The sequence below is a fragment of the Delphinus delphis genome, chromosome 1, assembly GCF_949987515.2.
Source record: "Delphinus delphis chromosome 1, mDelDel1.2, whole genome shotgun sequence".
Lineage (NCBI taxonomy): Eukaryota > Metazoa > Chordata > Mammalia > Artiodactyla > Delphinidae > Delphinus > Delphinus delphis.
In genome coordinates, this window is record NC_082683.1 from 5,557,668 (window position 1) to 5,571,592 (window position 13,925).

At 60.6% G+C, this 13,925-nt stretch overlaps 1 protein-coding gene across 1 annotated transcript in view; it reads left to right on the forward strand.

The window, feature by feature from the left end:
- The window catches only part of CAMTA1 (calmodulin binding transcription activator 1), an 890,922-nt gene that overhangs the window by 799,992 nt on the left and 77,005 nt on the right, over positions 1-13,925 (forward strand). The window contains exons 11-13 of the mRNA XM_060013510.1: positions 188-2,028; positions 7,619-7,745; positions 13,239-13,373. Of these exons, the coding sequence (XP_059869493.1) occupies positions 188-2,028; positions 7,619-7,745; positions 13,239-13,373 (2,103 nt within the window). The remainder of the gene's footprint in view (positions 1-187; positions 2,029-7,618; positions 7,746-13,238; positions 13,374-13,925) is intronic.

Consider the following 13,925-nt stretch of genomic DNA (forward strand, 5'->3'; position numbering starts at 1 on the left):
TCCGTCCCACGGCAGCCCCGAGGGGCCAGGGCCAGCCTGGACTCCCAGGCTGGGCTCTGCCGGACCCCAGCGCTCAGGGACGGGGCCCACTGCAGTCCTAGCGCTGACACTCTGCGTGTGTGTGTGTGTGTGTGTGTGCACGTGTGTGCGTGTGCGTGCGCGCGTGTTGCGCTTCTGATCTCCGCAGGAGCGGGCAGCAGCGTGCACCACAAGTGTAACTGTGCCAAACACCGCATCATCTCGCCGAAGGTGGAGCCGCGGACGGGGGGTTACGGGGGCCACGCGGAGGTGCAGCACAACGACGTATCCGAGGGCAAGCACGAGCACAGCCACGGCAAGGGTTTGAGCCGCGAGAAGAGGAACGGCAAGGTGGCCAAGCCGGTACTGCTGCACCAGAACAGCACAGAGGTCTCCTCCACCAACCAGGTGGAGGTCCCCGACACCACCCAGAGCTCCCCCGTTTCCATCAGCAGCGGGCTCAACAGCGACCCGGACATGGCGGACAGCCCCGTGGTCACGGGCGTGTCCAGCATGGCGGTGGCCTCCGTGATGGGGAGCTTGTCCCAGAGCGCCACGGTGTTCATGTCCGAGGTCACCAACGAGGCCGTGTACACCATGTCCCCCACCGCAGGCCCCAACCAACACCTCCTGTCGCCCGACGCCTCTCAGGGCCTCGTCCTGGCCGTGAGTTCCGACGGCCACAAGTTCGCCTTCCCTACCACGGGCAGCTCGGAGAGCCTGTCCATGCTGCCCACCAACGTGTCCGAAGAGCTCGTCCTCTCCACCACCCTCGACGGGGGCCGGAAGATTCCAGAAACCACCATGAACTTTGACCCCGACTGTTTCCTCAATAACCCAAAGCAAGGCCAGACGTACGGGGGCGGAGGCCTGAAAGCTGAGATGGTCAGCGCCGACGTCCGGCACTCGCCACCAGTGGAGAGGGGTTTCGGCTTCACCACCGTCCTGACCAAGGAGATTAAGACCGAGGACACTTCCTTCGAGCAGCAGATGGCCAAGGAGGCCTACTCCTCCTCCGCGGCGGCCGCGGCTTCCAGCTCCCTCACCCTGAGCGCCGGCTCCAGCCTCCTGCCGTCGGGCGGCGGCCTGAGCCCCAGCACCACCCTGGAGCAGATGGACTTCAGTGCAATAGACTCCAACAAGGACTACACGTCCAGCTTCAGCCAGACGGGCCCCCACGTCCACCAGACCCCTTCCCCGAGCTTCTTCCTGCAGGACGCCAGCAAGCCCCTCCCCATTGAGCAGAACGCCCACAGCAGCCTGGGTGACTCTGGGGGCACCTTTGTGATGCCCACGGTGAAGACGGAGGCGTCGTCACAGACCAGCTCCTGCAGCGGCCACGTGGAGACACGGATTGAGTCCACGTCTTCCCTCCACCTCATGCAGTTTCAGGCCAATTTCCAGGCCATGGCGGCGGAAGGGGAGGTCACCATGGAGACCTCGCAGGTGGCCGAAGGGGGCGAGGGCCTGATCAAGTCCGGGGAGCTGCAGGCCTGCAGCTCCGAGCACTACCTGCAACCCGAGCCCACAGGGGTAATCCGCAGCGCCGGCGGCGTCCCCCTCCTCCCGGGCAACGTGGTGCAGGGACTCTACCCCGTGGCCCAGCCCGGCCTGGGCAACGCCTCCAACATGGAGCTCAGCCTGGACCACTTCGACATCTCCTTCGGCAACCAGTTCTCCGACCTGATCAACGACTTCATCTCCGTGGAGGGGGGCGGCAGCGCCATCTACGGGCACCAGCTGGTGTCGGGGGATGGCGCGGCGCTCTCGCAGTCAGAGGACGGGGCCCGTGCCCCCTTCACCCAGGCAGAGATGTGCCTCCCCTGCTGCAGCCCCCAGCAGGGCAGCCTGCAGCTGAGCAGCGCCGAGGGCGGGGCCAGCACCATGGCCTACATGCACGTTGCCGAGGTAGTCTCGGCCGCCTCGGCCCCGGGCACCCTGGGGATGCTGCAGCAGAGCGGACGGGTGTTCATGGTGACCGACTACTCCCCAGAGTGGTCTTACCCGGAGGTAAGCTGTCACTGCCGTAGCCTCCCGCACCAGCCTCACCTGCCCACCGCCAGCACCCAGCAAGGGATGCTCGTTTGCGTGTGGCTGCCCTTCCCTCGAAGCTCTGGACCATGCAGTTGTCCCCTCCCTCTGTCCCCATGGTGCCCGAAATACCCCCGCTCTCTCTGGTGTTCTCAGTCCTCACAGGAGCAAGTAGCTTTAAAATCAGGGGTCTCCTGGGAGGCCAGGTGGCCCTCCCAACTCTGCCAGAGCAATGTTTGCTGTCACCGCTGTCACCTGGCCGATGTCTTAAGATTCCACCTATGTTTTGCTTTGCCTTTTTTTTTTTTAAAAAAGCATCCTAGGGCTGCTGGAAAAAATTTTGGAAATCACCACTATAGACCATCTGTATCCATTGCTTTGGATTTGTTTCGCAAAACAAAGCAAAAACAAATTCCCATCAAATTGAGAGGGAGGGTCCAGCTTCCAAAGAGTCATCTGTGAGATTTTGGTGGTATATCAGCCTCTACAAAATCAAAGCCATCCCCCCACCCCACAGTCTGTCTCACTTCCGGGGGGGCTGAGATCTGACGTTGAGAATCCCTGCTCCAAAGCCCGGGACCGCAGGACGACCCAGGTCTTGCCACGGTGGCCCAGGTGCTTAAGGAAGGAACCTTTGCTTTTCCTCCGAAGTAGAATGGCGTAGGAAGGGGACAGAGTGGCCCAAGTGTTCCCTAACCTCCTGCTGCCCAATAGGACACGACCCCCTGACCCCTCCCAGTGCGCCTGCCGGGTGTTTGGAGAGCAGCATATGGGGGCCCCGATCAGCACTTTCTCCCCTGGGAGGTGGCTGCCCACGGCTCCCGTGGCTCCACTGCCACCTTCCCTAGACATGAGCGCAGGGGCTGCTGCCCAAGACACCAAGGGAAGGGTGCTCCTGAGAGACCCTGAAGCCCATGGGGTACCTCAAGGCAGCGATGCAAACCACGCAGAAGGTCTTCTGACATGGGCAGAGCAGGAATGCTGGCTAAACCCATGCACGTTCCAGCCCCAGGTGCTGGCAGGGGCTCCCAGGACGATGCCCGAGTTGGGACAGGGTTCACGGGGTTCCCTGAGAAGTGCAGCATGTCTGAGAGCCCGTGTCGGCTTCCCAGTCTCCCCCGGGCCCTGGTGCAGGGGACACTGAGGCCCAGGGTGGAGGGCATGTCTCAGGGGGCACCCCTGGGTGTCAGTCCTGCCTCTGCTGTGATTTTCCCTCCCTGTGACTCAGTTTGCTCACCTGTCAAGTGGGGGTGATAATAGTACTTGCTTCTTGGTAAAGTCTTTGGCCCGTAGTAAGTAATCAATAGTTTATTGTTAGGTTATTGGTTATTACTCTGTGGCCATCACAACTCACGGCCCACTGTGCTCCTTCACGTGTCCTCCTGCCTCGGCCGTGGCAAAGAGGCTACTCACTGTGTATGAACGCCCCCAGCTCTCAGATGCCACATCAGCCCAGGTAGTGGCCCCCCTTGGGACAGGAGCATTCCAGAGATACAGCAGGTGTGCGAGCTGCTCTGCCCGTGCACGGTGTCCTCGGGCAGCAGGCTCATCACAGCTCAGGTGTCCAGAGGTGACTGCCCTACGTGGCGAGGGGCACGGGGCTGGGGCTGGACAGTGTGGATTCAAATCCTGCCCCCCACTTTACTAGCCGGTGGTGACTTTGGGCAAAGGTCGCTGCCTTTCCTGTCTCTAAGACGGGGGCAATACGAGGGCTTTCCTCACTGGGTTGTCAGGACTGAGCGAAGAGCTCCAGCAGCCCTGCCTCTTCCACCCACCTCCAGGGACTCCCCCTACCACCACGGACCCCCAAGACTCCAGAAGACTGCCTCAGTTTCCTCTTGGTGTGGCTCGCTGTGACCCCATCCCCTGGGGTGAAAGGTCAGCTCAGCCCAGCAGCTGGCTCCCCACGGGGATTAAGAAAGCAATTCCGAGGGGCTGGGAGGGAGGCCTGGGACTGGGGTTCAAGGAGGTCAGAGCTGGGAGTCGGGGCACTGCCTCTCAGGCCTGCCTCCTGGGCCTCAGTGTCCTGATCTGTACGTGGCTGAGCAGGGGTGGCCTCAAGGCCCTCCAAGTCCTCCGACCTTGGAGATCTGGTCCTTCCTCAGGGTGCTCTGAGGCACCCCGGTGCCCGTGTCCTTCGGCAGGAGGAGCTTTTCATCCCGGGACTCAACCTGTGAGCTGAGTGCACATCCCTGGGCGGGTCCAGGCCCTCCTTCCAGCCGCTGGGACCTGCGGGCACTGGCCAGGGGCTCTTGGCAGGCCTGGCGCTCTCCGTCCTGTATCCGGGCACCGGCCTGCAGATCCCTAAACTGTACCTCGGAGAAAGTCAGTTCAGCAGCTCGCCACGCGAGGGCGGCATGGGAACGAGAAAGGAAAGATGGCCCGGGCGCCTCGCAGAGGGAGCGGCAGCCCCGCTTTTCCAGAAGCTCTGGATGCTTCCAGCTACCCAGAAACAAAAGCAGCTCAAATTCAATTCGATTTGGGAAATGCGCAAATGCCACCAGCTGGGCCCTTTGGAGCCCAACGTGGTTGCTCGGAGAGGCCTCTGTTGAGGCCCCAGCGGCTCTGCCGGCCGCTCCCTCCCCGCCATCCACCCCCACCCAGTCCAGCAGCAGGGGCCGACCCTCCTGGGTTCTCCAGCCGGAGGTAGCATCTTGTCCCCCGTCCTTCCTCTCTCCTCATAGCACCGCCCCCACCGGCTGGCATGGTACCCTTCGCCCTCTCCCCTTCTCTGCTGGGAAGAAGCCTGCCTGCCACCTGTGTCAGGAGCCCAGATCTAGCCAGTCGCTCGGCACCCTCACCCAGCTCTAAACTTCGAGGGTGCCCAGGCACTCACTTCGCAGGGATGCTAAGGCCAGGGCCGTCTTGCTGTCTCTTCTTGAGCATCCCTCCCCCACCACAGGCTGCTCCCGCTTCCCCTCTGCTCTGTCTGCCTCTTCACCTGCACACACACACACACACACACACACACACACCCCTATGCTGGAGGTGCCCCTGGGCCCCCAGGATCCGCCCTAGGGGCATCAGAAATCCAGGTCCTTTACTCAGGGCTCCCAGGGCACAGAGACCTCAGATAGCATGGGTTGCTGCCTCCCCTCCCCCAAATGCTTCTGCGTCATCTCCCTCCACGGACACTCCTGCCGCACCAGGCACAGGAGGCTGCAATTAGAGCTGGCAGCTGCCCGCATCACAGCGATTCAGCACAGCCAGGCCGATGTTGCCATGGAAACCGTCTCCTGAGCGGATGGCTGCTGAGCCCCTCCCGCAGCAGTTTCCATGGAGAAGGTCCTGATGTTCTCCAGTAATTTCTGCAGTCCTTTGTTCTTCACAGCAGCCCTGGCTTCATGCTAGCAGCTATTGATTGGGGTTACTGGGGGTTTTTTCCTTCTTTCTTTCTTTTTTTCTCACAGAGTAGCTGTCTGTGGCCTTTTGAAGACACTGCTCTTCCATTGCCCAGGATCCAGGGTGGATCGTGCCCTGAGCTGGCCTCTGGTGCCCCCAGGCATCCCAGAGTCAGGTTCTACCTGTACCATATGGTACCTCTCCCAGCTAGGAGCCCACTCCCAGCCTGTGGGCCCAAGGGTGCTGGCTCCAGCCCCGCCACTCCCAGCCTGTGGGCCCAAGGGTGCTGGCTCCAGCCCCGCCACTCCGACAGAACTCCAAATCTCTCTGTGGAGCCATATATCAGAACCAAAGAATGTCAAGGCCAGAGGGTCCCTAAAGTTCAAATGCCACCCAGAGAGGTTGGGCCACTAGACTGAGGACACACAGCTACGAGGGGCAGAGGCAGGCCTCCTGCCCTTGGCTCCTGGTCCTGAGCTCTGTCTACCACCCTCCAAACTTTGATTGTCTAGCAGTAAGATGACTTCTCCAGCCATTCCAGGCAGAGGAAGGAAGGCCCATCCAAGAGCACAGGTGGAAGGCCTTCCAGTCTGGGAGAGCCCCTTCCGTAGGGGAAGCTCCCTTCTGTGCTGGGCTGTGAGGGACCCACTTCCACCTCATCCCTGGAAACACCCCCTCCTACTGCTGATGCCCAAGGCCAGGTCTGCTTCCAGGAACGTTGTGTGGAGCCGCAACAGCCAGTCCTGTGTCGAGGCCGGGGTCCCTCCAGAGCACGGATGGGCCAGTGCCAAGGACAGGGCACCCAAGAACAGGGGACTGAGCAGGAGAGAACGTCTCGCTGGCATTAGGAGCAGCGGGAGAACTAGGGTCTGGCTTCTCTGGCCTGGAGAGGTGGGGGAAGGAGGGCCTCAGGCCGCACTCCTCACCCCCTCCACCCCCCACCCCCCCAGTCTCCAGGAGGCCCGCCGCTCGACCTTCTCCTGCCTGGACACTAGGTGGTGCTCTCCGCCCCGTCCTGGGCAGAGCTTGGCCCCTGCCGGGAGAGGAGGCTGGAGCTCACGAAGGACCAAGGAGAGCCAGAGGACAGCCAGCCCACCCTCTGCACCCCCAGGGCAGGCCTCCCTGACTCAGTTACCTGGCCTTCCCCTCAGCTGTCTGAGCTCTGAGTAGGGCACCTACACCTCCTTGCTCGCATCAGGCAGGACAGGCGGCTATTAATCACTAAGCTCGGACAATAGACAGGACTGCCCGGGGCACCTAGACGTAAGGCCACCCTCCTTGCTCTGTGGCTGCCCTGGCTGGTTCCAGCCAGAGGTCAGGGAGCGCCTGTACCCTTCGGGTGCTGTCCTGCGCCTGGGCGCCTCTGGGATCCTTGGGGGCAGGGCCCTCTCCCCTTGAGCTGAGCAAGGTCATCTGAGCCCCACTCCTGCATCCCCCTTCCCCCCACTCCCCGGCTCTCGCCCTGTGGGAGCAGCTGCAGCCCGGCCAGGCTGTAAGCACATCGGTGCCTGCGTGTACTGTGTCTGTTCACAGCGAGGGGGCCGTCTGGCCACCATGGCAACCTCTGAGCCCCTCCAGCTCTGAGCCTTCCTTCCAATTTTCTGTTCTGTTTTCTTTCTCATTACCTTCTTCATCCAGCCCCTCTTCGCTGCCTCCCCCCCCCCCCCCCCGGCTATCCCCACCACACCCTGGGCATCTCGGGTCTCCCCTCATCTCCCCGCCAGAAGGTCCAGTCCCTGCAGGCCACTAAGGTGCTCAAGCCCATTTCCGTAGCTCAGAGTTCACACAATCTGTCCACAAGCAAATGACAGAGAAAGCCCCTTCCCTCCCCTCCATTTCCTCTCAGGGGTCCCCCACCACCCCCCGCCAGTTCTCAGGTGCATCCTGGGGGGAAAAGCTTGAAAAACTCTGTGCTCCCTTCTGCCTGGAGCTGAATGTCCCACTTCCAGGAGGGGGTCAGGGATCCGAACTGGTGGCCCCCTTGCTGGGTGCCATCTGAGGAAGGCCAGGAGCATCTGGGGGCCCCTGAGAGTGCCGGGGGGGAGGCTGGGGGCCTCCTTCCCACCACAGTCCTGAAACAGTGGTTCTCAAAAGTAGGGCTTACGGGAATCGGCAGTCTGCATTTTCCACAAGCACATGGGCTGGGGGTGCAGCCACGGGGGCCTGTGTCCCTCATCCCTCCCTCTGGGGCTGACCTCTGCCCCCCGCTGGTCTCTGTTCCCTCCAGGGAGGAGTGAAGGTTCTCATCACAGGCCCGTGGCAAGAAGCCAGCAATAATTACAGCTGCCTGTTCGACCAGATCTCAGTGCCTGCGTCCTTGATTCAGCCCGGGGTGCTCCGCTGCTACTGCCCAGGTGAGAGGCCGCCTCCCGGCAGAGGCCGCAGGGCCCCAGAGCGCTGGACTCCGAGTCAGCCTGGAGGGGGTGACCTGGAGCAACTTGTGTCATTCCCCTGGGCCTCCGTTTCCTCCACGGTGAAGGAGTGGGTCCCGGATCAGCGATCATAATGGCATCTGTTCCGGACTCATGGCCCCCTTAGCATGATAGATGGGGACACAGGTGAGCTTGGCTGGGTTTTGAAGAGAACCTGATGGAGGACTGCTTAGACGACCAATGAGCCAGGGTGACACACCCAGGACTGGTCACAGCAGGAAGCTCTAATCACCCTCCACCTGAAGGGTTACAGGAGCTGGTGAGAGCCAGGCGGGCAGAAGGGCCCCAAAAGGAGCCGCGTCTGGAGTCAGGACCACGATGCCGCCCTCTCTCCCCCCCGCCCATGCCTCGCACAGCTGAAGCCACACAGAAGTCACGGCCACAGAGGGCCCAGGCCATGCGGTCCATGGGGCCAGTCCCCTGCGGCACAGAGCGGGTCAGAGAGGGATGGAGAAGGCCCGGCAGACCGCAGGGGAGGGGGCGACAGACTGAGAATAACCCACAAAAGCTCCTTTGAGAGGCCGCTGACGCCAGCCACCCCGTGGCCAGGAGGCACAGGCACATCGGCTCCTTTGGCTCTCAGGCCCCGGAGGCCCCGGGGGCTGTCCCCGTGGCTCTGACCTTGTCCCTATCACTCGGGCAGGGCGTAGCTTGGTGTCCCTGCCTGGTCAACTTGCCCTTGGCCTCTGACCATTACCTCCTCCCCACTGGCCTGTTGCCTCCATGAGGACAGGATCTGTGTCTTTCTTGGTCACCACGTGTCCCCCAGGGCTCGAAAAGTGCCTGGCACGTCCCAAAAAGGGGTGGATGTTCATGAAGGAATCTGCTCACGTTCTCTGTTCCCTGGGTTGGTGCTGCGAGGACCCCTTGACTGGACCCTCACACGCATCATTAGTTCCAGGGACGACCCGTCCAGCTGGCCCAGATGATGGACGGAAAGGCAGACGAGGAGGCGGGCGGGGAGGGCAGAGGGTCCCACTCCGTGTTATTTGCAGCCGACAAAAAGGAGAGAGACAGAGACAGAGAGAGAACGCTCCCCATGGAGGACCAGGGGTGGAGAAGAGAAGTGGGGCCGGGGGGTCCCCAGGGCAGGAGTAGAGCTGGCCCGTGCCAGGGCTCTGGTTCACCTGGGGCGGTCCAGCTTGAACCTCCGGCCGCTGGAGCTGTCTGCCTTACCCAGCACCATCACCCTAGCCTGGGGCTCCCGAGCTGACATGGAACATCCTTCTCTCTCTCTCTCTCTCTCTCTCTCTCTCCATCTCCCCACGCAGCCCACCGGAGCAGAATGCTGCTGCTCCAGGGCTGGGCTCACATACTCAGCTTCCGCTTGAATGCAGCGGTCTCTGCACTGCAGACATCCCAGGGAGCCAGGGCTGGTGCCTGTGGTGGCCTCCTCTGCTGGCCCTGCCCCCGCCAGCGGCCTGGCTGGCTCGCACTCATCTCCCCCTGCTCCCAGGCTCCCAGCAGCCCTCCTGGGGCTGGAGCGCAGCCATCCTGACGCCAGCCAGGCCGGGTCAGCCTATCACAGCTCGGGGCCGCGTGTGGCTCATGCAGCCCCCCACCTCCACTGGGGAGGTAGGGGGAGGGGCAGCGTGTTCTTAACTATCCACTTATCACCTGCTGCTGGAAAGGGACTGGCCCAGCCTATAAATAGATGCCGCTTCCTGTACCTGGTTCTTGGCTGGCTGAAGACCCAGACCTCGCCTGTCCTGAGTTAGCCGACCCCTCCAAAAAAATAAAAAAAGATTGGCCTTTGCATACCGTCTGGATGGCGTCCCAGGCCAGGACCTGGCAAATCCTGGGTGCACCTCCCAGATCAGCCAGTTACCGTCGGGTGACGTGAGCCCGGAGGTTGACTTCTCTCAGTCCCCATTTCTACATCTGTAGAAACCACCGGCCAGATGGGCAAGGGGCTGAGATGAGGGTCCAGGAAGCTCCTGGCTTACATGCTCAATTCATGGAGCTGCTCATGAGGGAGGCCTTGCTGTTTCAGTCCTGGTTGCGGGGAGGGGAGCTGGGAGAGGGGTCCAGGGCTGTTTAGGTATCAGCAGGCAGTTCTCCTGGTCCCAGAGCTGGCAGGAGAGTCTGCCCAGGTCACTATGCCTCCTAGTGGTTTAGGCTCCCCTAACATCTTGCATCTTGGACCCAGAGAGGCTCAGGCAGCCTGTGGGCTGGGGGCCCCGCCCTGTTCCACCCCTAACCACAAAGAAGGGGCGTCCTTTTTGGACATCCTTGTTTTGAGGCCCAAACTAAAACATGTCACTCAGTACGAGAGCACTGGGTGCTACGTGCATTCGTTCATTTCTTCATTCGTCAAGTAGTTTGCCAGGCACTGGTAGGCGCCTGGAGTGGACCCAGCCCCTAACTCTAACCTTGACCGCGAGGAGCTCTCAGTCCAGGAAGGAGCTGGTCATGCACCCTGGGGGACAATGCTGGCTGCTCAGGGACCTCTTCCCTGGGTCTCCCAAAGCCTTGGGGAACCTGGAGCTGATCTTAAAGAAAGGACACTTGAAACCAGAACCAGACTGGCCTCACCTAAAAGAAGGGCTCAGAGGCCTGGGAGCACAAGCCAGGTCACCTGAGGAGCTAGAATGACATGGGAAGAGGGGGCACAGGGGGTGCAAATGGCCCCTGCCCACCGGCCTCGTGCACATGCCCAGGCAAAACAGCTGGGGAGACTAGACCCTGACCAAGAACATGGTTCTGGGCGGCTCCCCCTCCATCACTGGCCACAGAAGACACACAGGCATGGAAACTGCCTCTTGCAAGATTCCAGTAGTGTTCCAAGGTCAGGAGGGAGAAAACCAATTCAAGCCAGTGAGCTCTGGTGAAGCAGTGGTGAAGGAGGACTTGGGATTTAGGAAAGGCAACCTGGTCCTTGGAGAAGATGGAGGAAGCCCCCCAACAAAAAGACTTAGTTTGGGGGCTTCTGGACAGCCTCACGCTGGTTTCCTTGGAGTCACCAAAGGCAAAAGATGAAATTCAAAATGAGATGAGCAAGTGCACTGCATTCGCTCGACAAACAGGTATTGAGGGGCCATAACAGGCCAGGCACTGACCTTGGCCCTGGGCATAAAGAGGTGATCAGGACAGACTGGCTCCCAGCTCTCACAGAGCTTACATTCTACTGTAGGAGATGAAAAAACAAACAAGGAAACAAAGAAATAACCCAGATCACTGGAGAAAACACTAGAATATGGTCACATGATAAGGTAACTTGGGAAAAGGGACGTTCCTTTGGACAGATCCTCTCACAGGCTGGAACATTAGGCTGCAACCTGAATGATGAGATGGAGCTGGTCATGGGAAGCATGGGAGGAAAACCTCCGGCAGAGGGCAAAGGAAGTGCAAAGGCCCTGAGGCAGGAACAGGTTTGGTAAGTTGAAGAAATAGAAAGGTGGGGTGAGTTGGAGGTGGCTAGGTTGGAGAAGATAGCAGAGAACAAATCATGTCCATCCTTCTAAATCATAAGAAGGAGTCTGATTAGGTTGTACTTGCAATGGAAGCCATTAGTCTTAAGTGGGGAGTGGCTTGATCTAAATTATGTCTTTCAAAGATGAATCTGGGTGTGTGGGAGAATGGATCGTAGGAGGGAAGAACGAAGCAGGGAAGCCATAGGAAGCGGCAGAGGGGTAGTCTTTCCCGATTTAAGGAGGAAGGCTCCCTTGGGCAACACACTCCCACTTATTTCCTGTGGAGGCTTTGGAGTGTGCCCCCCACCCTAACACCATCCCAGCAGAACAGGTAGGTCTCAGGTGTGCTGAGGGTGCCCTGGGCGACGCTAATGCAGGAGTCCAGGCATCTAGGCAAGACATGATGGCAGCTTGGGTACCGTGGTGGCCATCAGGATGGAGAGAAGTAAATGGACCCAAGGCTTGCTGATGGACTCAATGCGGGGGAGGGAAAGTGAGTCCAGGAAATGTCCTGGGTGACAGGCCCGCATGCGCCGGGCTGCTGGGCTGGGACCCAGGAGGCTATGACAGGTCCTCTTCGCTCTGTCTCTCTGGGGAAGGACGGGATGCCTTGGGATCTGCCACCGTTCCGGCGTCACGGCAGGTTGTACACATGCCAGGAGATGGTGGAAGATGAGCGGCAGGTGAGGAGGACCCTCCAGCTGGAATGTCTGGTACAGAGAAGGCTTGAGCTCCCCGGGGGCCAGCGAGAGGCAGCAGACTTGCCCAGAGGAGCAGAGCTGAGTGGGCTCCGATGGGGCGTTCGCTGACGCCCTACCCTCCTGTTGGTAAACGAGGCAAATCTCCAGGGAAGACGAGTAACCACGAGCTTGGAGATCTGCCTGGGGACGCCATCAGAGCCTAGGGAGGTCTGGACTTGGCTGGGGCCCCCTGCCCAGAGAGGCGCGGCAGGATCTCCAGTGGTACCCCACCCACCGTGGAGCCAGCTTGTGACCTGGAGCCGAGGGACCGCACCAGGGTGGAAAGCACAGGGAAAAAAACACTGGTCATCTTGGGGCAATGACTTCCCGAAGACCTGCTCTGGGGACCATTGTGTAACACATACACCTGGGATGGAGAGAGGCCACACCTCAACGAGTTGGTTTTCCCGTGGGCAGCGAGGGCTGCATCAGAAGACCTCAGAGGGAAGCCAGGGCTTTACTCTGCCCTGGGGAGCAGCTGACTTGGAGAGCTTCCTCCAGTCTAAGCTTCGGAAAACCAAGAGTCCAAACAGTAACACGATCCCCGGGTGCGTCCTCCCTGGAAATCTGTCCTGGGGAGGCCCTGGGCGCTGGTTCCAGAAAAGCAGGGCAGAGAGCACAGAACCCTGCTGTCTACCAGAGGCTGAGGCCCGGCGGGGCAGCCTGTATACACCCACTGGCCCCCAAGACTTCTAAAGCAGCCTCACCCCCAGAAATGAAGCAAGTCTCTCTGCCACAGGTAGGCTCTCCTCTTGGGAACAGTGAGAATGTCCCCTGCGTTACTCAACTAATAGCTTTCATTGAGCCCCGTGTCGGGGTCAGAGCAGCTCACGAGGCCCATAAGGGCCGGTCTTCCCGAAGCCTGACCTCAAGGCTTCGGGGGGGAGACGCAAGGTTTACGCCAGCCTCCTGCCCAGCACCACTGGGCTCAGAGTAGCAGGCACAGACAAAGCTCTGGCCTTCATCGGGGATGCAGAAGAACTTCTGAAAATACGCAGAAGGCCATGCTAAGTGAGTCAGGACAAGCTTGCAGGAAAAGGCGAAACAGAGAAACAGCACAAAGGAATCCAAAGCGACTGCTGCACCTAAAGCCCTCCCCCTCCCCCGCTTCTGACCTTGAGGAGTGAGCAGGCCCAGGCAGGGCTGATCCATGAAGGGCAGGGGGGAGAGGGTCCTCCTGGCCCCTGGGTGGGGACATGAGGCTGGAGTGTGCCCATGCCCCGGCCTCCTCCCTCCCTGACAGCTCTTTCTTTTGCTTTCAGCCCATGACACTGGTCTCGTGACCCTACAAGTTGCCTTCAACAACCAGATCATCTCCAACTCAGTGGTGTTTGAGTACAAAGCTCGGGCCCTGCCCACACTCCCGTCCTCCCAGCACGATTGGCTGTCACTGGACGGTAAGAACAGCGCTCGGGTCACCTTGCCAGGCCCCAAGGGAGAGGGACACTTGGGAACCCTGTGTGCAAGGTGTGAAAAAGGAGGAAGCATCCAGGTTTCCTAACTTCTGCTGCTCGGGGTGCAAGTCGCACCTCGAGAGGACTGGCTGGTCCCCACCCTCAATCTCGGTCTTTCCCTGGGACAGAGTGAGTAGGTGAGCTTGGACCCAGGGCTTGCCAGGGTGTCTGAGTGGCCAGACAAGCCCCTGAGCTGCTGAGAGGCCCCTCTCCGGACAGACCTGGGGCAGCAGGGTCCAGGCATCCTCTGCTGCCCCACCCCCAGCCCCAGGGCAGTTTCTAGAAGCAGAGGGAGCTCCTGGAGGCCATCACCAAGCCCTGAGCCTCTCAGAGGCAACAGCAATGGGCAAGGCTGGGGGAAGGCAGCCCAGGTTGGGCTTCTTTCTGATTCCAAGGCCTGGACTTCAAGGCTGTGTGTTGAGTGCTTCTGCCTTTTAGGGACCGTGAGCCACACCTTCTCATGGAAGCCCTCCCCGACCCAGCTGAGGGCGGAGG